Source organism: Labrus mixtus, chromosome 21 (genome assembly GCF_963584025.1).
Source record: "Labrus mixtus chromosome 21, fLabMix1.1, whole genome shotgun sequence".
NCBI lineage: Eukaryota > Metazoa > Chordata > Actinopteri > Labriformes > Labridae > Labrus > Labrus mixtus.
In genome coordinates, this window is record NC_083632.1 from 7,425,656 (window position 1) to 7,453,274 (window position 27,619).

Below are 27,619 nucleotides of genomic sequence, written 5' to 3' on the forward strand. Positions count from 1 at the left end.
AGCTAAATGTTAATGACTGGGGGAATTTAAGCTGCTGCTATAAATGTAATCAAAGGCTCAGCCGACGGATTGAGTGTTTGCTTTAGGCTTTCAGCTAAGACATCAAGGATTTTCTGGGGACACCCTAGAAATGTGTAATTCCTAAAAACAGCCTGCCCTCTTCAGGACCCCCCCCCCCCCCTTTTTTTTTTTTTTTGTCTTCTTCCAAAATTTCAGCAGGGAAATCAAGGTAGCTCTAATCATCTCTAGCACAGGCTTCCTTATTTTCTGCTGAGGGAGACAAAAAATGACTTGAATATGCTTTAACTTGTTAATTAGGCAGTTAAAGAGCAGTACAGCAACTCCGACACATTAGACTCACTCTAACATGGTATACATATGGCATCATTATGATAAATATGCCCCTTCAAACTGTCAGTGTCAGAAAAATCACCCCATTACCGCTGATTGATGCATGTGCTGTGCATTTACTTTTCTGCTCACACAACAAGGGATTTGCTTTTTACACGCCGGCTGTTTTTTGTTTTTTGTAAATCAGCTAACTTCCTGCAGCCGTGGTAGACAGGTTGGAGCTCAGTCAGGTGATCTTCACAATAAACACCCAACATGTATGCTAATGAAAAGTTATCAGCACATCATACTTGCTAATTGAGTTCAGAGAGCATCCCAGATAATGATCAGGATATATTTGCATATGACTGCTGAATAGCTGGCGTAGTGAATCTACCAGCGCTCAGAGATAAGGCAAGGTCGAATCACATCACTATCAGCCCAATTTATTAAATTACATTACCTTCATTTCAGACAGCTGATCTAATAGTAGATCACTTTACCAGTCAACATATTTCCAATTCAATTCCCAAGGCTGTGTGACCCGATCTATAATGCATCTGAAAAAAAAACAGTGTATATGGTTGAAATTTGTCGTAGCTTTTCAGATAAACTCAGATGTAAGAAAAATAGAGACAGAACACCCTCGGGTACCTGAGGAGAAACTCTGTGTGACTCAGAAATATCACAAGGGTGAGTAGAAGGTTTAATCTCTTCATTTAGACTTTTCATTTATTTTGAAACTCGTATAAAGAAATGGAATCTGACAAACCCTTTTGTTTGTTTACTGGGTTGGATAAATAGACAACTCAAAATATTAAATCTGGCAAAAAAAAATTCAGGGTCAAACAACAAAATTGATAACCCATCATACTTAGCCTACATTGAAATCACAAAGGTTAAAAAGTTAGCATTCCTGCAATTCCTAGCTACCATTACTGTTAGCTTAACCTTTCCTATCGCATCACGTAGCAAATGAAAGTTTTAGGTCAGAAATTGGTAGAATGAGAATATTAGCTGATGTTTTTCGGTAGCTAATAGTCTTATGTATCAAATCAAATATTTGGTTTAAATATAAATCTGTAGTTTTTCATTTGAAATGTGACCACATTTGTATTAGTTTTGCTGGTATTTTCGCCATAAAGCAAATTATTGGATGAAAAGGAACAGAAACCTGATATTGGAGATAAATTAAGACTTTGGCCGAAGAGAAATGAAGACAGTTTATGATTTAAATGAGCTTTTGGAAATTTAGAAAGCACTTGCAGATCCACAGAAGACAATTGCTGCATTTTGATGTAGATGTAACTGAACTGTAAATGCAGGCAAAGAAGTTAAAAAAAACAAATTGTGTCAGTTAAAAATTGCAATACAAAATGTATACCACAAAGGCCTGTGATGCCCTGTCTGCCATTGGAATTCAGTGGAGAAACTCTGCAGTCCCCTTTGATAGGCAGCACCCGGCAGTGTGATGCCAGCTAGTGTCAAAGCTGAAATGCGCTTGATTCCTCCAGTCTATGAAAACAGAGATCTGAGGTGTAACAATGACGGCTAAGGCGGCTTTTTTTTTTTATCCAGGCTAAAAGTTAGTGAAGAGGTGAGCGTGTTACTGATGAGGCAACACAGGCTGATTCAGACAAAAGTCCAAATAATTGTGAGAATGAAAACGCCCACTTGCTGCAAAGGAGTCAGTGTGTTGGCGAAGTTGACATGGAGCCATAGATGAGAGATATTGAGGCATATATAAGTTTTTCAGATGACTCACAAATCAAATAAAGTGGACTCTCAACTGTGACATTTTGACTTTTTTTTAGCAATATCTTAAATATAAATGAGACTCTTGTAGATAACCAGAGAGCTAGAAATATAAGCAAATGGACTTTTGGCACACTTCAGGAGTTATGGGGGTTCATATCCTTGACAGAAGATAAAGTCAGCTTATTAGAGATGATGACACAGGGCTCTCACATAGCATCAGTTTGATATTCATGGGTTTCGATGATTGCCAAGGTTGAAAATAATTGAAATTCCTCCTCAAGTTTTAAAATAAAAGATTCAACTGACAGAGTAGATGTGCAGTAGTCCAGCACTTTGGAACCAGCCTCTCAAACCAAAACAAAGCTGTCCCTTCAGCACACCCCCCTCCTTTCCCTCCCCTCACTGAGGAGCCGTTTCTTCGACTGATCTTCATTCAGATTCGCATCCCAAAGTTGATTAGGTTTTTATTTTAGGTATTGTTTACCAAACATAGTCTTCATGTTAGTTTTGGAAAGTCTGTTGGTTCTCTTTTAATTGTTCTCTTGCAATGAAACTCTCTCTAACAGCGTCCCTGAGTGGGCGGGGCAATCTCTCTTCCCGGACGTGGTTGCAGGGCAGACGGTCGGACAGGGAGGGCTTCAAGCGAATGAAACATGTCTGAGCCTCTGAGCGAATCACAAACAAGCTGAAAGAAGCGCCCCGTACGAACAGAGAGCTAAGAACAACAAACCCAAAGGTTTGGTGAACGGTACAGAGTGTATCTCGCCTCTCGCCCAATGGCAGCTGGGATTGGCTCCAGCACCCCTCTTCCCACAGTCCCCGGTACACATGTGTATATTTTGCACAGTTGAGTTATTGTACTATATAAATGTAAATAAAAAAAGTGCGACGCAATGTTGAAAATCACTCCTGTACGCACGTTAAATTAGCTTGGCCTTCACAACTAGCCCAAAGAAAAGTGAAGTTAAACCCTCAGGTAGTGTTTGGGTAACTAAAGTTTCTGATCTGAATACCTCCCCCTGCAGCTCCGGTGTATCATGTCCAGCTGACAGATTGTTTTCTGCCCAGTAAGCCACCCTGCTGCCTCTTGATAATGACTTTGATAAAACCACGTTGAGGGAAATCAAATTGGATGTTATCGCGCTTCAGAGGGCAATATTTAAAGGCCAACTGGCAGGGAACAATCAGAGCTGCTCAAGAACACGGCACTCTGTGGACAAAACAATGTTAACATGCCTATGCGAGGGCTTATTGTTGTGACAGATATTAACACGCAAACACAAAAAGTAGTTCAGCCTGAGAAGGTGGTGTGTTTGGCGTTTACATCAGAGCTCTTTGCGTATACGCCACAAGCTTAAAGTTAATCTTCTATCTGCATACATACACAGACCCGTTGGCAAATAAACAGCCATACATCTAACAGCAGCTGGTGATGCAGTGCAGTGTGCAGAACTGTGTCACAAGCCGTCCCAGGCTCCTTTGTTAAGATATGTCTTAATCTCATTATTGCAGAATTATAAATAAGGGTTCCAACAAACCAAACTCCAGAGCGAGCGAGCAGACAACTGTCACTGAATTAACAAAGCAGCACAGTAGGAAAAGACATTGAAAGGTCAGGCTTTTATTCTCCGCTCACAATACAGAAAAGTTGAGGCTTGAAAAGCTTTGAATTGAGTGTTGCTATTGTCAAACATCTCTGTAGCAACACTGAAAATTCTCTATTTAAGTCGTATGGAGAGTTTGAAATAAAACTTCTCACATGAACACACCTATTATCAAGTATATAAAATACTCCAACATCAAATGATTGCAGTCTAATAGCAACTGGCTGCAAGGAACATAACTTTAAATGCAGTGTTTCCCCTACCATTATATTAGGGGGGGCGGCCCGCCCCCAACATTAGCCTGCTAACACAACAAGGCAGGCCACAGGTGATAGAAGCTTGAGCAAAGGACACTTTTGTCCACCGCTTGTGCTTAATGGTGCTTAATTATGGTGCGTTCTAATTGATAACTCCTTCATGTGAACGTGAGTGGAGGGGGGTTGGAGATGAGCGGAGGCTTCAGAATAGCGGAGGTGTCGGCAAACAGCAGTTTGTTTTGATTTAATGAAGGTGCACAAGGGCGACATCTACTGGATCAAAAAGTCTCACATTATTCCTTTAAAGAAATGTGGATCATTTTATTGGTTGAAGAAATTGTAGCACAAATAAAATGTTACATAATAAATCTATGTTCAGGATGTTTTTTTTCTGTTTTCAGAAAATGGGGGGAGGGGGAGTGCATCTTAATTTGCTTAAATTTCAGCTTTTCAGGAATGAAAAAAATGATCAGTATCATTTTAATGCAAACAGCGACGCCTTGATGAAGCGACCTAGTCGATCTTCTGAAGAGTTTAGCAACTTGTTTGAAAATAACCACAAATGGAGTCACTTAAACAGCAGCTCTTTGAGGGGAGTGCATCAAATCCAAGAGCCACAGGCTCTGTGTATTTTATCTTGGTGGGAGGTGGATTGTACGGGGTCAAACAGGATCACAACATCATTGGCAGTCTTTCCACTCTCTGTAAGTCCTCCTTCCTTCCTTCCTGTCTTCAGTCCTGCCCTGCAGGTCTTGGATTAGTCATGGAGAAAACTCCAAACGGCAGCCATCCAGTATGTGAAAGCCTCTCCTAATGAGGTTGTGAGGGACCGGTGGCATGGGTTATCCAGTTAAAGAGCTGTCTCTTTAGCTCATCTGGGCTTTCATCTTCTCATTTCTACTGAGAACTCCCCGTTTATATCAATCTACTCGTCATACACTTAATTAACGGCTCCTACAGATGTCCTTGATATTATTTTAGGAAATTACCGGTAGCTTGATTTGAGTCGGACATTTATTGTACACTTAAAATACATAGAAAGAGTTGAATTGTGTCATTGTGGTTCACCCTGGTTTCTGACCGAGCTTTATTCACTTTGCTTTCGCCCCACTAGGATTAGATTTTCTCTTACTTACCGCTACTGTTATTATATTCGCTGCTAGTTTTCAACCTAGTTTAACCTGTAAATGTGTATGCAATTATAAAACACTTGCACACAAGTTTTTCAGCAATTTAGTCAAGATGTAGGAGAAAGCAACTTTCAGGTAAAAGGACAAAAGGTGAAACCGTTTTGATGAAAATTAAAGCCAAAATAATCAAATTTAATTAGCCTTCTTTCATTTTGTGCTCTTGTGACTGGACCTTCTTTCTTTCGTGGTTCAATAGCTCTTACACTGAGAGACGAAAAGCTCCTCAACTACTATTTGTAAAATATCCCTAATTACAGCGGTTCATGCAACAGAGCTTTGACTAAATCTGTTAATTACTTCTTTTGGTTGCTGTTACATCCACAGATGCTTAAATGCGTCACCTTACAATTAAATGAAAAAAAAAAACAATAATAATTGCCAAGATACATTGTTCATACTGATGATGATGGCTACACTTAGTATGCAGAGACTCAGCACATCTGAGGCTCATAGGTTGAAGAGTGCCGAGCTCTTGAAAAGTTTACCACGCAGATCTGTATGGGAGCACATTTAGCTGAGTGCACAAAGCAGCTGTTGTCTAGTAAAGAATGTGAAGCAGGGCTTTTAATCCCTTAAAGAAAACAGACAGTGGCTATAATGTTTAAACACATACCAACTTTTGTTAATTTAGTAAACGCTCTTAACAACAATCAAGGCAGCTTACTCTCACTAAGGTTTCAAGATGTTGATACATTTAAAGAAGAGACTAAGTTGTTTGTTTTTTTCTTATAAGGCGTATTTAAGACAAATCACCATTTTTCTGTAAATCTGCACCAACATGTGTTAAAAAAAATCTATAGATTTTTAATATATAATATAATATATATTTTATTATATATTAAGCAATCATCTAAGTGTTACCTTATTTGGTGAACCAGTTCTTTCCCATTTTAGATTAAGTTAAATTAATATAAATACCAGTGCTAGTATGGTACCGTTATCTGTACCAGTATTGGTATCGGCCTCTTTGGATGCCTCGATGAAGTATTGAGGAGTGGCAAGTATGAAAGTCAATGCACTGTCAAACCAATCAGCTCTCTTCTGCTAAATAATCGTATGACAGTTACAAACTGTGACAAAGCTCTGTAAGCAAAGAAGGCCATTTTATTAAAATCCAGCAAAATATCAGCAATTGGTGTTCATCCCCCAATATTGCAGATATATACACATATGTACCGGTATATATCATTTTTAGAGGTTAAGGTTTGTGGGTTCTTTTTGCCTTTGTTTAGATAGAACAGTGGAGAGTGGTCGGAGATTAGACGAGAAAGTGGCCAATGACATGCGGAAAAGGAGCCACAGGTTGGACTTGAACCTGGGTCAACCGCTTGGAGGACTAAAGCCTCTGACATGGGGCGTGACCTAACCTCTAGGCCTTCGAGGCCCTGACATGTCTTTGACCTACTAGTCTTACCTCCTAGTAGACTCACGTCGAGCTAAAAAAATTCATATTGGGAAGCATGGTTTCTGAACATGTCGAATGTAACAGAACACGTGGGTCCATCCCTGCTGCCAATTAGCTGTCACTATGAACCCGTGGCCTGTTGGCATGGGAGGAATGGCAGACAGTGGCTAACCATCCTGATGCCGATGTCCTCGGGGCAATTAAAGCCCATAAATCCGTTTACAACCTGGAGGAAATAAGTGGCAATGGGTGGCGAAGAAGGAGTGGGAGGAAAACGACTGCTGCTTCAGCTGATGCCCATCTCATTAGCGGTGCTTCCGCAATGTGTGGACATGAAAGGAACCCGTGTGCTGCTCTGCTGTGGGTGGCTATCTGTAAGCTGACTGTGGCATGTGTGGATTGCAGAGAGACAAGGCGCTGTGAGGAGGGACTGAGGGGTTTTTAAATGTGATATGGCATTTAATGTGTTCTAAAAAGTTCTAAAAATGTGTCATCTGAGTGATGACGTTGCATCCCCCCCATCGTTATAATAGTTAACATTCTTTTTAGAAGAAATATAAAAGCCACTATTCCTACAGGTGCTCTGGGAACAGCAAAAGAGCATGACGCACATTCACAGCTTGTATGCCCTTAAGACTGTTAATGCAACACATTTATAGCCCTCTAATGGGATGGATGAAAGTGTCAGGGGTTCTCACTTTTAGGTGCAGGGCAACAACTGATCATACGCACCCTTAACGGATGGCGAGGAACGGTAGAGCCGTGCTAAATTATTGCAAATCTGACGCCTGCGGTATTCAGACGGGCTCAGGTGCAAAGACTGTGAGATGACTAAGACTTTGACTGGCTTGTTTTTCATCGAGTTACACAATGATTTAACTCCAGCAAGAGGCGGAAAGCGCTGACTGGAATGGAGAATGAATCTAAAGGCTGTCACAAACAAGTGCAAGAGACAAAAGGTTCGATTGTGGAAGATTCTGCTGTGACAAGAGAAATTACACAACGGCCTGGTCTGCAAGTCAAAATAAAACATCACAGACTACAAAGCACGATCTGAGAAGGAAGCTGCTCCAGTTAACACAGAATCCCAGTGAGTATGTAGTGTTTCACAGAGCTTGTTAGTCCAGTGCAAGCATGTGCGAGCATGTGTTTGTATGTGTGTGTAAGGAGTGTCAGAACTGCATGGTTTTATCCTTCAAACACTGCGACCCAACAGGTGTGATGAGCAACACCTGCAGGGCAAATGTGAGCATCATCACCGAGCAATGCTAAAGTCTTCAGCGTTGTGACCCAGGTGGCTGACGATGTTTTTAGGGAGGCTGTTGTGAATTCAAAGTGGAGCCCGGCTTGTTGCAATCGAATGGGCTGATCAAAGCAATGACGCCAAAACTGAGTAGCAATGCAACCTCCAGTTAAATATCCTGGCAGGAGATGATGTTGGAATAGTTCCTGAAAGAGTGGGCGGATTGTTAAACTGTTCACAGTCAACTAAGACCTGCCTTTATAAGCTCTGCACCTGCTGTAAATGGCCACTTTAAAGCTTGGCTCCCATAGACGGAGCTCCAGGTACTCGCTTGTAAAGTGAAGAGTCTTGTTATCCCAATTTTGGTGTTTTGTTTTTTTTTCTCTTTCCATGTACTATTTTACACTACAGTGTCTCTTCACAAGTATGTGGAGAATTACTGCTTGGTTAACAAAGTTGAATATATTCCCATTTACACATAAAATCAAATAAATGGCCTCAACTGATGTCAGTGTAAAATTCCATGCAATTACATTTCCTTTAATTTAAGAAAGACATGACAGAATTTCTTATATCGAGCAAAACCAAGGATAGAATGAAAGTTATTGCTAAGCTTTGCGCCAGGGTTGTGAACACATAAAATTTAGAAGTGGTTGTGTTTTCATAAAAACATGGATATGAGCTATGGCAGCCTCAACTAAACATTTAATCTTCTTGAATATATGATACATGGCCAGATTCAGAAGACTCTCTTCCAGACATTAAGTGAAACTGAACTTTATGAATCTTTGTTTTATCACGTTTTTATTGACTATTGTTTTTAAAGGTTAAATCCTCTACCATTCATTTGTCCATGTTTATGACTTCATCGCTGTTTTCTTTCAGTCTGTTGTGAGCCTGAAAAGTGTTTTTTTTTTTTTACATGCATTGGAATCTTTTTTTAAAAGTATGCTAATTTCACAGTGACCATGTCTCTTCGACCACAGTTCAAAACACATCTAGCACTTTCAATAATGCATGGATGCCGTTGGGGAAAACAGGGCATTTTAGTTTTAGTAAGTGAAAATTGGACTTAAGGTTTTTGTCCGACAGCTGTTGCTGTTCCATTGCATAATTAAGCAGAACAGCACATTCTGGTACATGTCCTGTCTAAAAAGAAACCAATGGAAGTCGAACAAATTCACAAGAAAAGCCTTTAAACTCTTTTCTCTCACTGAATCCATCTGACAAGTGCGAAAAAAAAAACCCAAAAATGCTCTCGACCATATCCATCAACTGCAAAATATGTTGCTTCTCTTTTTCATATCTCTTTGCAAAAATGGAATCAGGCAAAGTTCACACATTAATAAAACAGAAGAGCGCGGCAGCACAACACGCAACAAAGTAAAGAGATGCAGAGACTAAGTTTGGAGATTAGCAGGCGGTGTACAGCCGAGCATCTATAATTCATGTGATTGTTTGCGGCTGCGCTGACTGCTCTTCTGATTGCTCCACTGCTGAGGCCTTGTGCCGATATTTGCATGGAGAGAAAAACATTAGGCAACACCCTTACCCGCTTCTGACTGCTGTTCCTTAGCAACAACAGTGTTTGGGGGGTGTAAAGCAGAAAGTATGATCTGTGTGTGTTTGCGTATGAGCGTGTGTCCAACAATGTTGTACTTACTTATTTTGCATCATGTTCATTATGACCCAGTCGGAGGGGTAGACGTTTTTCCCAATGAGATCTTTAAACATGATAAATGTTTCCATTAGGAAATCCTGAAAGAGAGAGAAACATTGAAACATGAAAACTCTTGTTTTTCTAACCTCTGAGATCAGAGCAGAGCATCTTGAACTGTTGAGACTACTTCTTAAAGTCAAGGTAAATGGACTTCAGCTTGTATGGTGCTTTTCTAGTCTTCTGACTACTCAAAGAGCTTTTACTCATTCACACACTGATGGCAGAGGTTTCTATGTAGGGATACCATTAGAAGTAATTAATCCCATTCATACGCATTCATCAGCAGCAGACGAAGCAGGAGTGAAATACAGTGACTGTATCTCATGAGTGAAAGAAAATACTTCATCACTTTTCTGCTTCTTTGGTTGTGTAGCAACATTTTGTTTTTATTGCTGCAGACACATCCCAGCATTCACCCCTTAACTTTAAAGTCCGGAAAGAGTCCATCCAATTTTTTTTATTCATTTATCATAGATATCTTTTTAAATCTATTCCTGGCTATGTTTCACCCCTGGATGAATTCCTGTGTTTTGTGGTGGTGTGCATAACAAACAAAAACAAAAAAAAAGTCCTTTGGGCTACTGCCAGTTCTGAAATGTGGATATGGCTCATGCCAGCTTCGGGAACAATAAATCTGCGGAAAGCTCCACTTTCATCACGGTGATTGTTTGTCCTGCTGTGGGAACTAGACAGGCAGCCACAAACAAGCCAAGAAGAAGACCACAGAGGTCAGAAATTCATATTGATTTCTTACCTGGAAGATGTAATTAATGTCTCAATAAAAAGAAAGTAGGGATAAAGAAATATCGCTTAGCAGCATATACAAGCTCAATCAAACAACAAAAGGTACAAATAAGTAGTAATCCTACTGGATCTGACAGGGCTTTCTTTCATTTAATACTTATTTAAAAGCTTGATGTGCTGCAAGTGAAGCCACAATCTCTGTCTATTGAAGATTATACAGCTTTACCTGGAATCTAAATCAGAGTCCTGCACATCCTAAGTAGCTATAGAGCCGTTTGCCGGGGGAAAAAGCAAACACAGGGATTTTCTCACTTGTCAGACGGAGTAACATAATGCTAATCTGGCAGGAGGCACTAAGGAAATACAGCTTTAAGGGAGGAATTATTCAGAGCTAAAATCCATAACATCAATGAGATTTATCCCTCTACCACAAGTTGTTGGCTGCAGTGAGAGATCTGCCTCCCCTTAGGAGTTACTATCATCAAGAGCACAGTCTACACAAACAGAAATTCTATTTCATACTTGGTTGTGGGGCTTAAACATTTTCTGAAGAGATCTAATCTAACTCTTGATTTCTCTCAAAAAAATAAATAAAAGTGAACAATGGGCCTGCGTTTGAAGTTATTGCATGACAAAGCAGCTTGGGAGTATCTCATCCAGTAGACACGGACATGCTGATAAGGTGTACTCACCACCACATCACTCCTTATCTTGCCAAAGGTGCTGATCAGATGAGCGTAATGATAGTCGTCCATCTGCCTCAGCGTGGCAGTCATGCTGGCCACGAAGCTCCCCTGGAGAAGAGAAATAAGTGGATTCAATACACAATCAGGTTCAAATTGAAGGATGAGGATAGAATGACTCTGTGCCTGTGATTTTGATGGATACTGACGAGCTGAGTTGATTGAATCTGAGTGCTGAAGCAGGCCCGGCCTCCTAGGTTTGAAAAGTCGGCTGCCCTCTCTCAGTGGCTGATCTCATTAACCTACTGCCCTGCTCTCCCCAGCTCTTTGTCTCCACTGATTATAATGCCTGTGAGGTCCCTAAAGTGCTGTCTTTACTTTGTAGACTGCTATCCTGGTTCTGGTTAGCAGGCTGTACATGTGCTGAGGAGAGCAGATAAGGGAAAGAAAACGTGTGGTGGGCTTTGGGGAGAGGGATTTGCGCTGCCTGTTAAGTGTCATGCCAGCGATGAGTGCGGACAAAGGCTGAGATAAAGTGGAGAAAAGAGCAAGGGAAGGAACTTGAAATGCAGCGACTTATTGTGTGGAGGGGCCCTTATGGACCCGTGTGACTGGATTGAATTCTACTGCTGAAGGCTGAAAGTTTAGGGGAAAAGTCAAATTTGAAAAATGATTTCTGCGGATAACGGTTCTAATTCTTTACCAGGATATGATAGTTGGAATCGGAGACGTTCTGTTACTGACACCTTGACTTGAGTGTTAGCCAAAATAAGGTTCTTTGGCTAGCCATCTGATACCAGTGCAATAAATAAATAAATACATAAATATATGTATCATTCTTTATGAGAGTGATAGGGTTACAGTAATTGTAGCCTGACTCAGTAGGTTGAACTCTTAACCTAACAGTTAGCTAACACCTAGCAAACATTAACGTTAGCCGGTGTAAATCTCATTCTTTGCGATGCAAACCAATAGAGTTTTCTTAATTTCAACCCTAAACTGCTTTATTTTCTGTTTTTATCTTACTTCTAAATAAAAAACAATATAGCTTAAAATATGTGAATCAAAAGATAACTGTTTGCTAACAATATGCTAGCTTAAACTGATGTTTTACTCTCCGCTATCAACCCACTGTTTTCTTATTCCTCTCTAAAAGAGTAGTTGCTACGTGGCAGCCAAATGATTAAAGTTACAGCTATGAAGACTACTCTGTTGGAGTGGAAAAAATTATAAATATATATATATTTTTTTGCCTTTTAAATATCGTATCAGGTTGGTGCATTAGCTGTGCTACTAGCAGACTACCAAGTCCGCACTTCAGGCTTCTGTATTGGAGGCTATTTAATTATTTCTATTGGTATAATAACAACTACTGAAAAACACCAACAGGAAAGTTGTAGGGGTTGTAGTTGTAAGTGCTTCAGGCTCATAAAAAACAAACAAAAGATGAAATACACTTTTGAAAATAAATCTCCACGAGCAATCATTTGCATAATATACCCTGGAAGAAAAAGTGCACACGGGGTTCTAATTTGAATACTCCGAGACAGTTTTACCTCAACCCGCTAATCAAAGATAATACATCAGAAGATAAGAGGAAGTCATTAAAACTGCTTTGTCACAGAATGCATGAGAGCACATCCAGATTAATAAGTATTAGGTCTGATAAGAATTTAGATGTGCAGGCATTCAAGCCGACTGCCTATCTCCAATTCAACAACTACTGAAGGCACGCTTTATATTTGAGAGTGGGGCCGACCTTTTCCAAGACATACATCTGTAACAAAATATCACAAAAGAAGTAAACTGTGAGAAACTGAGAATTTGACGACATATTTAAGAGACTTTTTAGCATCCGGTATTGTATCTGAGGTTCAATAATCCTAACCAGTCTTCCTCGTGTGAATATCATTCCTCAACACAGCTTAGGTTGGGACTTTCATCTGGACAGGGAGTACCTCTGTGAAGTGAGGATGCTATTAGTGCAGCCCTCATGCGTTTGATATAACTCAGCTGCTTCATGGTAGTTAATCCTCACACACAGCATTCTGTTTCGCTGGAGAACCTCTCCTTGAGCTGTAATTAGCTTGACCCACCAAAGCACAGCCAGGCTGAAACCATGCTGAACACTCACACACACTCACTCACACACACACACACACACACACACACACGCTCTCACCTTACCTGAACCTTTGCTACAGTTTTTTTTCTGATGCTTTTGCTGCAATTTGTTTTCCTGTTTTTCCAGAAATACTGTTTTTTTTTTATAAAAAAAACAGCATGTGATCATGATAAGAAATAAGCGTAGCATTGATGCTAACCACGCCGAGAAATAAAGTATCATACAAAAAAGAAACAATCACTAATTCAAGAATGTTTTATTCATGTTTTGTTTTTACCTTTTTCTTTCTTTTTATACGTGATGCTGATGACTGCTTCTCTTCCCCATCAGTAATGCTTCACAGCAACCAGTGTGACTCATGTTAAATGAATATGGAAATGTTTTGTAAAGCACAGAGGGCAAGACTCTTTCATCTTCGAGGGCATGTAAGCCTCAGACAGCCTCAGATTGTAAGCATTACAGAAGACAAACTTATACAGAGCCTGATTAGAAAGAAAAAAAAAAAAACGGGCCAAGTGCGTGTGAAGGGTGTCAAAAGATGGCATCTTACTCACTTAACTGGAGAACAAAGGATGTAGATATCTAAACAATAAAATGTGGTTAAAGGAAGGTTAGCTGCGGAGGAATTTGAGTTCCCTGGTAGAAGCGGGATTATTCAAGGACTGGGGGTGGGGTGTGGTGTTGAACCCATCTTTCTTCATTAAAACTCTAATCTCCCACATCCTCGAATGTAATTGGCATAAGGGGCGGTGCAATTCCCCTCCCATCGGGCAGTCACTTTTATTAATAAAAGGAGAAAGATCTTCAAAGCAGCCCGCGGTCTTAAGAAGTCATTTGCACTTTCCTCACCACGCAGACCAGAGAGACTAGATCAGCTGGAGGGTATCCTCGGTTCTTTTCGTTCATTCTTTTCTTTCAATCTCTTCAAGCTTTGAACGAATCCTCTAGATAAAGAGCCTTCAGAGCAAACTTTACATGCTGTAAGCCTTAGTGTGGGACTTGCCATGAGGCTCCAGCATCTCTTACAGTAGCGTAAGCCCCTTAAGCTTACTCCCAATGTTCAATCATGGCTGCCAACAGCACAGGCATGCATATGCCAATGTTACTATTGGTTTTTTGCTGTAATGTGTTGCTCATGAATGAACCTTAAGCCTCTGAACAAATGTAATTGTAGCCAGAGGGGGTAGGATGAGCAGGCAAATCCTGATGGCAAATTAAATAGAGGTAAAGGGGCTCTATCTTCCTCGTTCCCAGCTTGGTTTAGGTTTAAGAGTTGAAGCCACAGACAGACAGAGATTCCCTCCCGGAAAAGGGAATACGCATCTTTTTTTTCACCGTGCAGCAATTAAAGGCTAAATGTGGAACAGGAACACATGCTGCACCAGCTGTTGAGGAGGAATGTGAGAAATAGAGACGCGAGGCGTGATGGTGAATGGGAGAGTTCAGGTGTCCTCGAGCATTGAATTGATGGGTGCAGAGTGGGAACTTGTTTTGGCCTTTCCTGTCATGGAGCTGACTCCACAGGTCCATCACAGTGAGTCCTGAACCAGAAGAACTCAAAAGGTCAGCCTGTCTCCATCACGGTTCATTTCCATTTTATATCGCTGGGATAAACCAAGCACAGACACTGTACTGTAACAGCATTTTTACTTATTTAGGTTTTTTTTTTTTTTTCCAGGAAAGGGAAATGCTGGATGGAAATAGAAAAAAGAAAGTAAAGAAAAAAGAAGGGTGATCTCTCAATGAAAAGAGGCTTATCAACTTTGATTCAGGTGTGTGAGAGAGAGGTATGTTACACTTTGAGTGCATGCTAAGAGGGGCAGCGGACCACTGGAGATGATAAAACATGTAAGGGACAGGACTAAAAGGCTCAAGTGGCTTCCCAAAGTCAATCATTTAATGGCTGCCAATTGAGCTGTCGTATATTTCGAGCGTTTATCTCAAGAAATATGTCCAAACCAAACAACAATCAACTAACACTTTACTCTTGATATCTATCACAGAGTCCAGATGCTGCAGTTTTTTTTTTTTTTACAAAAACCCAGCCTCCTTATCCATCTTTTTTTTTTTTTCCTTCTCCTTATCCATCTTACCCTGGAAGGCAAAAGAGGCAGAATCTAAGCGGAAATGAAAAAAAGTGGTGATTAGAGGGCAGGACCAGATCCATCATACGCCTCTCTCTGATCATTCATCTTACTTTAGCGCCTGACAGCAGAGAAGCTGAAATTGATGTTTGCTCTCATAGTGAAGGGTCTCCTTATAAACACAGCATTGTTTTAAAGCCTTTAATTAAGCCGGTGGGGAGATGGCGGTGCAGTCTCTGACGGGGTGTAGACCGAGCCTCATACTGTCTCTGGAGGAGTAGAAAACTGAAGAGAAGAAAGATGAAGAGAAACGGGGGTAGAGAGATGGGGAGTAATGACCTTTTTCTCTCTATTAGCTTCAATTTTGATCAAATATACATTTACTGGCTTATTGTGGCCAAAGTCACATATGCAAAAAAATAAATACAAATCTCCCATGGTTGATGAGAAGAAGGAAGACACTCCTATGCAAAAACAAGCGATCCACACTGTGTCATGCAGGGTTTCAGTGTGAAAAAAAAAAATCTCCTGATAAAAAAAATAAGCATTTAGTGAAGGATGATGGGTTTAGCTGGAAGAGGCAAAGAGCAGCACACAATTAGATCTCAATTTGTATTCTCCTCACTTCACCTTGTCACTCAGAGGAAGAGAGAGAGAGAGCTTACAGCGCCATTGTAAGAGCTGAGATTCAAGAAATTCCCCTGTGGCGATTTGTAGAAGGGGAATTCAAATTAAAAGGTGAAATGGTAGCTGTCAAGCAAAAACCGCCAATGTGCTGCTAAAGAGATTCTTGTAATTGGTTACATTTGTCTTGCTATAATCAGTGGAATTTTTCAGTTTATTGTAAGATTTATATGATAAGCAGGCTCAGTTAAAGATGCTTTCAGGTTCATAGTTGCCATGGAAGCCGGTTGAATTGGAGATTCTAACAGACAGTTTTAAATAAATTAAATCATTTCAAATCAGAAATTCTTTGTCAAATTTGAGTGAGCGGCGTGTCATAAGTAGGATGATTAGCTGCAAGGGAGTTGTTAGAGAGAAACGACTTTAAGGGGAGAGAAGACTCTTTTATGTTATCACCTTGTTACGGTTTCTTCCTTTTTTTAACAACTCGTTGGAGCACAATGTTCTTTATAGTTCATTTTGATTTTTTTTTCCTCCAAATAACACATTGCAAGGGGATTGTCAAGATGGTATTTCACCGTTACCTGATAATAATAAGTATTTAACACAAATGAGTATAATTGATTGAAAGAAAAAATAAATGTTTTTAAGGTGTGTTCAGTCCAAAAAGTGAATTGAACGTCAATGGCGAGTTCACTGCGAGTGAGTGATGAAGATTCACACGTACAATGCAAGTGGGAACAAGCTAAGTTAACTTCAGTCAAGCATCAAATTTGCTGAGTCACTAAAGCCTATCAGCATCAAGATTGTACTTACTTTCTGGGATTCATCAGACATGATTGATCCAACAATAATAAGCATATACAATAAAGTTTATCTATCTATTTGGACATGCGGACCTGACCAATCTTGCATCATCAAGATTCGACTTACTTCTTGTGATGCATTAGATATGACTGATCCAACCTTTGTTCGTGAACAAGTATTTGGACCTGATAAAATATGCTTTGTTACTTCTATTATAATTTGTGGAAAAGTTTTGACTCGGTAATTTCAATCAAATTATAAGAACATCTGATAATTTTCCAGGTTCATACTGCAGTGGTAAACCAGACTACAGCCTTTGTGTGATTTACTATTTACATTTGAGCTGAGATTCACCAGAAACAGATGAACGGCTGCTCCTTAGTTGTGCAAAAGGACATAAGTAGATATTTTCCAACAGAGAAATCTCCTATAGGGAATGGTATGAACCCGTGAAAGACAGGGTTTGGTTTTTCAACATATCTGGGGCAGGTACTCACTTTTGGACTGAACTAATTATCATGATCCCACAGTCAAACATTGATAAGTAACACACCTGAAGAGAAACATACCACTATTGTATTTATGAGCAGTAATGATTCATTTTGATTGGTCTAAAGCTAAATGAAGTTTATTGGGTGTTATTGCTGCTCTGCCTAAAGCTGCCAAGATTCTCCTTTTTTTTCTTGACACACATTACTTAAAGCCTAACAATGCAGGGAATGAACAAAGACACCTGAACAGCAATGGCACTTGGGCACATTTCACACAGGCCTGTCAGAGGGAGGCAGAGCTGACACATGTGAGGTACTTGGCGGCTACAGCAGGACTCAACAGCGAGCCCACTTGGCTCCGACATCAAGCCAGCAAGGTGGCAGGCAGGCGGGTCAGCCAACGGAAAGGAGGGGAGGACTTGTTCACAGCCAGCTGAAACCATTTACACTTCATTTTCTGTCTTCAGCAGCATCGGGCGTAATGCATTGTGACATCCAAATAAACACTTCAGAATACATAAGGATAAATAATAACCGTGGAGAACCTGGGCAGCCGGCCATGAAAGTGACCTGTTGTTGCCATTCACTCAGACAGCATCCAACTTAGACAAGCTCCAGGAAGCACTTTCACACTCTAACACATCAAAGCATTATACTTCCCTGAACAGACACCTTAATTTAAACAGGAAAGCCCATTGAGCCAAGGACATTTTTTTTTTTCTTCAAAGAAGGGTCTGGGAGTCCAATGCCAAGCATACATCATTCACAGGAAAGGAAAAGCGTGTTTTTGGCAATTTCCCGGTGAGTGTGGCAGATTGTGTGGATGGCTTGAAGCATGACGGGGATTTTTTTGTAGGTCAGTGTTGCATTGTCAGGTCTTGGTACCTGTAACATTCTGTCCAGATCACAAAGACTAGTTGTCATCAAAGGTCAAAACCAGCTAAAAAAAAACATGTCTTTGGAAAAATTCAGAATTTGACAGTGAGAACCCAAAATTCAGACTTGTCCTGACATTTCTGAGAAAAATTTAGAACTGGTGATACCAAATCTGCTAAAAAAAAAAAAAACCTGCAGGTGCCCTGAAGCTTAATTTCCATCTCTTTAAACCATTAAAATGATCAAATTTGGAAAAATGTTCCCTTTATTTTACAGGCAATACACCATTCTTGTGCTGCCAGTACACCAATGTTTAATTTCCAAGTCCTTAAAACCTTAAAAGGATAAAATTGTGTTGAAGTCATCCCCTTTAATCACTTTGTCTTTTTTTTTTTTTTGGGACAGCTCGGGCTTTGTACACATGTTTGATGAAAAGACCAAAAGACTGCAGCAGATGGGGACAGACTGTGGCTGACGTATCTGCTAGGCACAATTTCAGCTTCTCACTCTGAGACTCACTGGGGCAACGCTGCTGCACGGCAGACACATCATATCTGGCTGTCAAGATGAAATAGACACACAGGGACACGCAAACTGAATAACACACACACACAGACGCAGAAAACTTCCCTTTCTCTTATACGATTGCCACAAGGTCTGAGCTATAATAAATTGACAGCTCTCTTCCCCTCCGTCTAGTAATATGTCTCCATACACCACACTCTAGGTTCTCTGAGGATGAATGCACTCACATCCCAGAGGATAGACTGGAGAAACTGTGAGGGTACTAAAATGATAAGTTTTATGTTTATCTAACCTGTATCAGTAGAAACGTAGCATTCTAGGAACTCATTGTGTTTGTTCCCAGGAAAACAGATTCATACCAGATTTCTTAGGAGTAGAAGACACTGGGATGATGGAAGGAAACAGCATAATGAAGAATAATAGCAACAGATCTACTGTCCAATCACAAAAGAGTTTTGTTTTGAAAAGTCTGTTGGATCAGCCAATGGATATCTGGGGGAGGTCAGGAAGGCCAGACACCAGTGATATTGAAATGCTATTGAGAGCCATTCGAACCCCACCTGCTGCTTGAACCTCCGCCCCTCCCCCCAGGTACCTTCACGACAATTAACGGCATACGCAAACTTCGATGTAAACGGCCATTCACTGCCGGGAATCTTAAATATTCCCGGGCGTTTAAGGGGCCGATAATCTGTTTTTTCATGCAACGTTGCATTTAAGCTTTATACTGTTTAACATCCCAATATATTTATGTGACATACAGTAAGCCAACTTCTACATTTGGTCCCATGTTGCACTTTGCTTGGAGCATCTTTTTGTGCCATTATGACCCTAAATAGTCTAGAAGATAGAAAAGGTGACTACAAACTAAAAATACATTTTGCTCTCCGGGAAGAGTCCAATTCCTAAGTACCCTCGATAAATATTCCATGTATCATTAAAGGTGTTTGTATTGCATAACGAGTTACACAATGATATAAAAGCAAATGTAAGAGGAAGAACTTCTGTATTATTTGTTGCATCTCCTTGATAACGAACATTAGGGACACTTCTGTGGTATTTAACGGGGGGTCGTTACACTGCCAACAGGCTCTGGATGTGGGTCTATCATAGACCACATCCTTACGTATGCCGAACATGCAGAGGACAAGGACATCAAAGACACGTTCCCTGAGGGCCGGACTTTGAGGTAATGGAATCGATATCAGAGGAGAGTCACTTCAGTGACTTCTCCACCGCCAACGGTTTATCCATCTGAGAAACGCTTTGCTTACACAAGCAGATCACTGAGCAGATTCCAATAAAAGAAAAATGGTAGTGTTTTCTACCCCCCCCCACATACAGCAGTCATCGCCTCCCGGAGGAGTTTGATCCATTAAACAAATGCCATTAACCCTGGGTTCAAATCTCAGACACTTGCCAAGCATGTAGATGCTCCAAGGTCAAACTGTTACAAACATTATTCAGCTTTGTTTGGGAGTCAAAAGTGCAGCTTGTTGTTGCCTCACAGCGCTAAAACAAGGCTGTGAAGCAAATATGTAACTCCCGAACTAGATGCAAAATCATGTTGAGAGTGTGAGTGCAGTGTTCAGCACCTTCAAGTCAGAAAGCAGGGATTTTTATGTCACCTTGTAGGAGTGAGATGAGGCGGCAGGGAGGGCAAAGAATAACAAATCTTTCCTATTATTAACGTGTGGTAAAGAGGCTTGGAAGAGAGGGATAAACAAGGAAGGAGGTCTAATAGATTGAAGGTTGAAGAGAGTCTCAAATGTGATTCAGTCACGTCTCCTTTTCTATCCTTCAAACAATTCTTTGGGACTTTCTTCCACAGCTGGATCAGCTGCTGCCCAACTGCCTGCGATAGATTTGTGTGCTTGACATTCACAGAGCTGTAAAGTATTCTTTTACTACAAACAAGAGAATGGTCAAAAAAAGACAACTTTCTCTTCTCTGTATTTAGAGAAATAAAACCACCATTGCAATGCTCAATTATTTGTTTGCTTCTTTTATGCTACAATTTTACAGTCTGAACATGACAATGATGGAGCTTGATTGATCATTTACTGAGCTTAACTTGCCATATAAAGATCATCATTCAGTTATTTATTGATTATGCAGAAAGGAATATTGGGAAAAAACACAACACATATTTGGTATATATTGGTAATATATGGCTTTTCTCTGGCATTGTTGAAGCTACATTTCCCATTTCCAATAGATTAGGTCAAATAAACGTGAACCATAAATCAAATGGTAATTTCCAACCATCTTTTATCTGATGTTCATTAAGCATGTTGTGTTTGGTGTAAGTGCAAATAATCTCGACTTTATCGTGACTAGATTAAAAAGGGTCTGGAATTCACTCATGCTTCTTTTCTTATTTTTTTTTTTCCTCATAGAGTTTAAAGACCAGGCACCTATTCAAAAGATCCGTTATTTCTTCTATTACAAAGTACATGTAGAACGTTTTTTTCCCCCTCAATTCCTAGTTTCCATCATGTCTAGGTGGCTGAAAACACTGAATAATAATTATTATTATACAGACCTTCTGGCAACTTCAGTGTCGCTTACTTTTAGTGGCTGGGTGGTTGGGAGGGGGCTTGGGGGATCCACCAGAAGAAAGAGGCCCAAATGGGTTTTCGAGCTGATGTTGAAAAGTTTGTGAACGGTTTCGCATTTATCTACAAATTGTTGACTTGCATGATCTATCTCTGCCACTCCCGGAATCTTTACAAGATCTTAATTTTGACGAGTGGATTTGATTTCCACCATAAACACCAGCTAATTCCCCTCAGGTCTGAGCTGTGGTGAATGAGTCCGTCTTCACCAAATTGTTGGCTGTGTGATGTCTTTTTTTTTTTTTTCCTGAATCAGAGGTTATATAAGAAATACACACACACATCTAGAAACACACAGATAAATCTATCAGCAGCTGCTGTCTGGAGAGCTGCAGCTCATTACCATGGTACCTGAGGCTGAAAGGAGGACTTGGGGTTTCCCTCTGAGTGAAGGTGAGCCAACCAGCCATTAACAGCTCCAATTCTACATGATCATGGCTATGAAACAAGACTGAAACTTTCTCTTGTTTATGCTGTTCGCTGAACAAATCCAATAAGCAAGGACAAAAATGTTGGGAAAACTCATTCTCTGTATTTACTACTAATCAGCCAAAGATAGATGGACAGATGGATACCAACAAGGAGGAGATTAGGCAAACAAGCAGATGGAATCTTCTTCCCACACAAAGAATAAAGTTGTGATGCCAGAGACTGAATGGACTTGGAATAAAACATCACTCAATAGCGCTTTGCGTTGCTTGTTGACATCTGCATTTCCCCAGCGGGAACCTTTCCCTGACAGTCTGACGGGCGAGGGATCTCAGAAGGCAGGACATGACGGGGGGGGGGGGGGAGAACGACGCAGAAGTGGCGCAATGATACCTGTAGTTTGACGTCATCAGCCCCTCCCACTTGCTCACGGTGAATTTTCCTGAATGCTGTACTTCCAGCTGTGCTCACACATCAGCTAACCCCGAGGTTCATGCACAAAAAAAATGACTAAGGGACTGGTAAGGAAAAATTCTGGGTAGCCCCGGGGTGACAAATTTGGCCATTTGCGTTCACACGTGCAGCTCACCCTGAAATTTTTCAGGAGATTTGTGTCTGTGTGTGTGTGTGTGTGGGTGTGTGTGTGTGTGTGTGTGTGTGTGTGTGTGTGAAACCTCAAATGTTTAAGAACTGAACGGTGTCTTTCATTCTAAGGACAAATACTCGCTCTCGGGGCTGTACACCTGTCAGAGCCCTGACAGATCCGCTAAAAGTTGGAAACCAATTATTTTGCTTCTGACGTAGAAACTAAAGCACTCTTATATAAGGTCACTGACAAAACTGCTGTAAGTGATGACGAGATAAAAAGAGATGATACATGGACCTGCCAGATGTAGCCAAAAAACCGGAGCAGTACTTTCTCCTCTGCAACCTTCCCTCCTCCCTCTCCCTCACACTCTCTCTCCAATGCTCCCTCCCCCTTTCGCTTAATCTCTCTCTCTCTCTCTCTTACTCTCTCTCTCTCTTCACACACACTCGGTCGCACACACGCAGAACAGCGGAGAAAGCCAGAGAGGAGCACTGTGGCGGCGGCATGATGGGGATATTCTGCCTGCGTGGGCTCTGTCGCTGAGGCGCCCGGAGTTCAGCCGTCGTATGTGTGTGCGTGCGTGTGTGTGTGTGTGAGAGAGTGTGTGTGTGTGTGTGTGTGCATGCATGTGTGTGTGAGTGAGTGAGTGAGTGAGTGAGAGAGAGAGAGAGAGAGCCCCTGTCTGAGTCGTGCAGAGAAAGGAAAGGAAAGGGGAACCAAGGAAAAGAGAGGTGGGGGGGGGGGGCGGGAGTGTTGTCTGACTGGGGCTGAGAGGGACCTCACGCCTCTGGATGAGCGGACACCGATGTGCAACAACTCCTCCAACTACTGCCACCGCTGCTGCAGCTGCTCCGTCGCCTCTCCGCCGGTCCTCTTAACTTCTGCCATGGCATAACCTCCTCTTCCAGCCTCTAATCCACCAGGGAAACAAGCATGCATGGGCACAAAAAGGGATCTAGGCTATCGCATCCTACACGTCAGTAATTCACAGTCTGAGGTGAGTCACAGTTTCTTTCCTGTGCTTCACCTCTCAGTCTGCAGCTGCACACAGGAAAGTCACTTCAATAACCTCTGGAGGAGGGAAATCTGAGGGGGATCTTCTGCTCGCTCTGCGGGGCTGAGCCCGGGATGAGACATATGGGAATGTGTTCCGGGGGAGATTTTCCCCTTTTAGTCGGGTGAGCAGATATCAAGAGACGTGTGGAGAATGACAGGAGGTAAAGCTCGGAATGATCTGCTTAGTTGTTTCTGCTGGGGTGAAGTGGGAGAAGGACATTTCAGGCTGTGGTTGTGGGATGAGCTGGAGTTCAAGAATAAATCCAGGCAGTTTAGACAACTTCAAACATCTCAGGTAAAAATGCTCACATCTAGCAGTTTAAGTTCCCTGCTTTCCGGAAGGGTTTTTGATCCAGATTTCACCTGACTCGCATCGCTAAAAAAAAAAAAAAAAACAGTGCCTCTGTCAAGAGCTTGCATGATGCTGCATTTCCTCTCAGTTTTGCGGCTGAGTGAGCGTTACATAAAAGCCACTGATGTCTAAACCAGGAGACAAATTGCAGAATTGTTGCATGTTAGAGAGCAAGAGTGTTTTGGAAGCTTGCAGCACAGAGGAATAGGTAATGAGAGCTGGGTGTCTGCATCTCATCAAGGACCTTAACTAAGCCCTTATCTTGATTAATAGACTAGTCGAAGTCACAATCTCCTCACAGATTATTGAAGCATGTGGTGTGTACGTGAAGCCCCTAGTGTGTGTGTGTGTGTGTGTGTGAGGGGGGGGGGGGAGAGAGAGAAGGAGCGTCAGTTGCCTGCTGCTATCCCCTTCTCATCTTCTCTGTCCTTCAGTCGCGCAAAAAAAACGTGTGTCACTCCCACACATCCCGGCAAACCTCCTGCCATCGCTCTCCGTGCTTCTTCACCTCGACCCTATCGTACATCAACACTCTGATACCATCTCCCCTCTGCTCTATTTCACTTTCTGCACACACCGAGAGCAGGGCTGAGGGAAACAGACGCAGATAAAGAAGGAGAAAGAGATATAAAGAGGAAGGGGAGAGGAGATTGTGAGAAAGAATAGATAGGGCTGCTGCAGGAGAGAATTCTCATAGCTGCAGTCACAGCTTGATTCATGCCACGGAAATACAATTAGACAACATGTACAAGGTGAGGATGGAAATAGATTGACATGTTCCCCTTTTTGCGTCACCACCTGTCATCCTCTAACCTTCCTCTGTGAGCACTGGGCACGTCCGTCCAGGAGTGATGGGCGTGAAGGCCCACCGCTTCAAAGCTAATCTTTATTTTTAGGAATCAGAGATATCTGTGTGCACCTCAAACCAAGAGGGAGGAGGAAGAAGAAGAGTGTTCTGCTACGTATGCACACACATAAGAAAGGTGCACGATCTCTCCACACGCAGACGTGCGTGCAGGCAAAACAGCAGAACAAAGCTTTTTGGAATACAATGTAGGAACGATTTTAAGTTGACTGAATTTAAAATCTGAATTTTTATTTCACTTAACTTGTATTTTTAAGATCATCCATCGCCAAGCAGGACTCAAACTAGGGAACATTTGAGTGTGAAGACACATCAGTAATCACTGCTCTATAGAGCCACTGACGATAACGACCTCTTAATTATACTGTGGTTGTTGAGTTAACTTTATTATAAAGGTATGTCATTGTTTTCTTCAATTCAGATGAATCATTTTTGTACGTTGGAAGACTTTTCATCGGTTGGGATGACTAACACAAAATATTGAGTCATCACAATGTTTACATTAAAAGGTCACATATTATCAAAATACACTTCACCATGTTTTTCTAACACTAATATGTATGGCTCGTCTGTCTACAAAGGCCTCTATTATGAGATAAGTCCACCCTCTACGTCGCATGCCTGCTCCACTTTTCAGAAAATGTGTGCTCAAACAGGCCGTTTGGAGATGTTCCCTTTGTGACATCACAAAGGGCAGTAACCCCTCCCCCAGGTGGGTGATACTCCCACAGCTAGGTGTTTGTTCTGCCCTCTGAGTCTGCCTTCTCACCGTAAACAAAAGGGCACGGTGCAGGAACACCTGAGCCACCGAAGCCCTTCACAGCTCATTTACTCTAAAAGCTACAGACACAGAAACAGCCTGTTCTGAGCAGGGCTGAATTAAAGGGGTTTGTAGGTATGATCAAATACAGGATCAGAGTGGATTTTTAGCAAGAAACTTGCAGACATGTTTTGGGGAGCTTGGAGACTTATTTAAACTGGTTGAAAAGGAGAATAATGATAACCTTTAACTTGTTAAACAGACACAATTTTGAGTTACCATGACAAACATTCTTTTTTTTACAGTGTATGGATGTCCTGCACACAAACACACAGCAAAAGAAATGACAGAGAATTTTGGGGAACTTTTCCTTGCAAAAACTTAAAAGAGATTGTGAGGTTGAAAAAAGAGGGTTTGCAGGGTTTCCAGGCAGTGCTGTAGTGGGCTTTTGCCTCTGGTGGTCCTGCATGCTTTGTGGGGGGGAAGGGTGTACTAATTCAACCAGAAAACAAATTCCCACAAAACAATGTCTTGCTTCTGGAACAAGCCAGATGTTACTTTTTATGTGCTAATAGGATTACTTGTTAAGAGTCACATTGTTTCCCTCGGAGCCTTTAGACAACGCCACTCAAGGTACACGTGTGCTTTGGTACATCTGTTGCACAGAGAAGAAGCTGCTGTGCACCTGATCCCACCTGGGTGTTGTCATCGCTGTTCACCGGTGTGTGTGTGTCTGTGTTTGTGTGTTCCCCTTGCTTTGCAGTAAGGGCCTAGTCAGCTGGGGCTCCTGCAGACCCAGAGGCAGAACAACTGAGGAGTTTTCTGTTTTAAAGGGAATAAGAAAAGTCTACAGACATTTGGAGTGTCCTTTTTCATTACGTTTGAAGCTGCAAGACACAACCCATGCATCAAAAATGTATCCGATTGTTTTTGTATTTGAGAAAAATTTCCTTCTTTCCGTCTTCCAAACAATGGCCCAGAAAGCCAATTTCTACTGATATAAAAGAGAGGGAGAAAATCAGACATTTCTTACATTTGAGAAGCTTAAGCTAGGAATTGTTTTGCACTTTTGCTTGATTACTGTCAAACTACTGATTGATTTCAGAGAAACACTGTCAAAGAGAGTTTCTGTGGGACGACTCATCATTTCAACACTGATCACTTGTGGCCCTAAGCGCTTGTAAAAAAAAGAAAACATTGATTATTTTTTTTAAATAAAAAATGATCTCTGCAGTGGGAGGTTTAGATGACAGAGATAACTATCATGTGTGACGATAGGTCTAATATGAATATAAACCTTTATAGGGATACTGACCAGAGTCCTTCTGAAGTTATAATATACAGCACATTCCTTTTCCTGTCTTTGACTGTTACATCCTTAAGACTGTTACATTGATGTCGTAACATGTTACCTCCATCTGTTAGTCCTTTTGTTCGCTGCCTTTGGGATTTTCTGGTCAAACCTACATTATCATTGAAATCTTGTGACATAGCCTTATTATCAAATCATTACCAGAAACTTGAAAAAAAGAAGAACAGGTGGCCTGCAGTTAAGAATGAAAGCCAATGTATTAGTGCCTTAATCCTACATTCTTTCCGTCAGGTGACCATCAGGTGGCGACTCCACTAGTAACAGAAAGTAATGCAATTGTTCGAAACAACATTGGAAAACGCTTATTTCAGAAAACATTTTCTGAATGACTTTATGGACTTAAACTAAGTTTTAGATACAAAAACGTGGATCCACCCTATTGCCAAATATGGTGATTTCTGGTTACAAGGGGGGGGGGACTGTCACTGGAGTTGAGTTTTTCCTTGAAGAGACTGTTGGTAAAAGTTGTACATGTGTGTCCATTTGGACCTTAACTTATCCATGATCTATAAAGAGTTCTTCACACAGAGGAAGGTCTTAATAGGACAATTTCAAATGTCAGCTTTGTTCAATATAAAGTCGCTGCATACAGTCTCTCCCTCTACAATGCCTGTATGGTTTTCCGAGGATTCACTTGAGCTGACAAAATAATGCATCTTATCGACAAGACAGGATGGCTTTTGCTGTCTCCCTTCCCTCGAGTCTTTTCCTCAATTTGTCCATGGATCCCTCTCCATGGCTAATCCTTCCCTCTCCGACACCATCTCCGTCTCTTTCACTCATGTTCAATTCTTCTCCATCCAAGCACAGCAAAGAACTCGACATCCTTTCCTCCCTGCACCTGTTTATTCTAGTCTTTTCCCATTTTCTATTCCATCATAGTGTGTGGCTGTGCCCGTGTGTCTATTTTTCCCTTTGCCAGGGATGACTGGAAGGAATCTGAGAGCAGCAGGGGAGATCTCTAGTTACCCATCAGCTTTGAAACCTCAGTGTGTCTAGAAGGTAAAGAGAGAGGGGAAATAGAGAGAGCGAGAGAGAGAGAGATACCAAGAGAGAAAGCAACAAAGGCAAAGAGAGACAGAGAGAGGAAGAGAACAAAAAAAAGGGGACAA

At 41.3% G+C, this 27,619-nt stretch overlaps 2 protein-coding genes across 3 annotated transcripts in view; one reads left to right on the forward strand and one right to left on the reverse strand.

Annotated features, from left to right (window-relative positions):
- Positions 1-27,619, reverse strand: part of dock1 (dedicator of cytokinesis 1) — a 201,838-nt gene that overhangs the window by 56,254 nt on the left and 117,965 nt on the right. For both annotated transcript variants that reach the window (XM_061028646.1, XM_061028645.1), the window contains exons 28-29: positions 10,944-11,045; positions 9,451-9,545 (exon numbers count right to left, since the gene is read on the reverse strand). In XM_061028646.1, the coding sequence (XP_060884629.1) occupies positions 9,451-9,545; positions 10,944-11,045 (197 nt within the window). The remainder of the gene's footprint in view (positions 1-9,450; positions 9,546-10,943; positions 11,046-27,619) is intronic.
- Positions 22,562-27,619, forward strand: part of LOC132955694 (inhibitory synaptic factor 2A) — a 29,773-nt gene continuing 24,715 nt past the window's right edge. The window contains exon 1 of the mRNA XM_061028647.1: positions 22,562-23,099. The gene's annotated coding sequence lies outside the window, so the exon portion shown is untranslated. The remainder of the gene's footprint in view (positions 23,100-27,619) is intronic.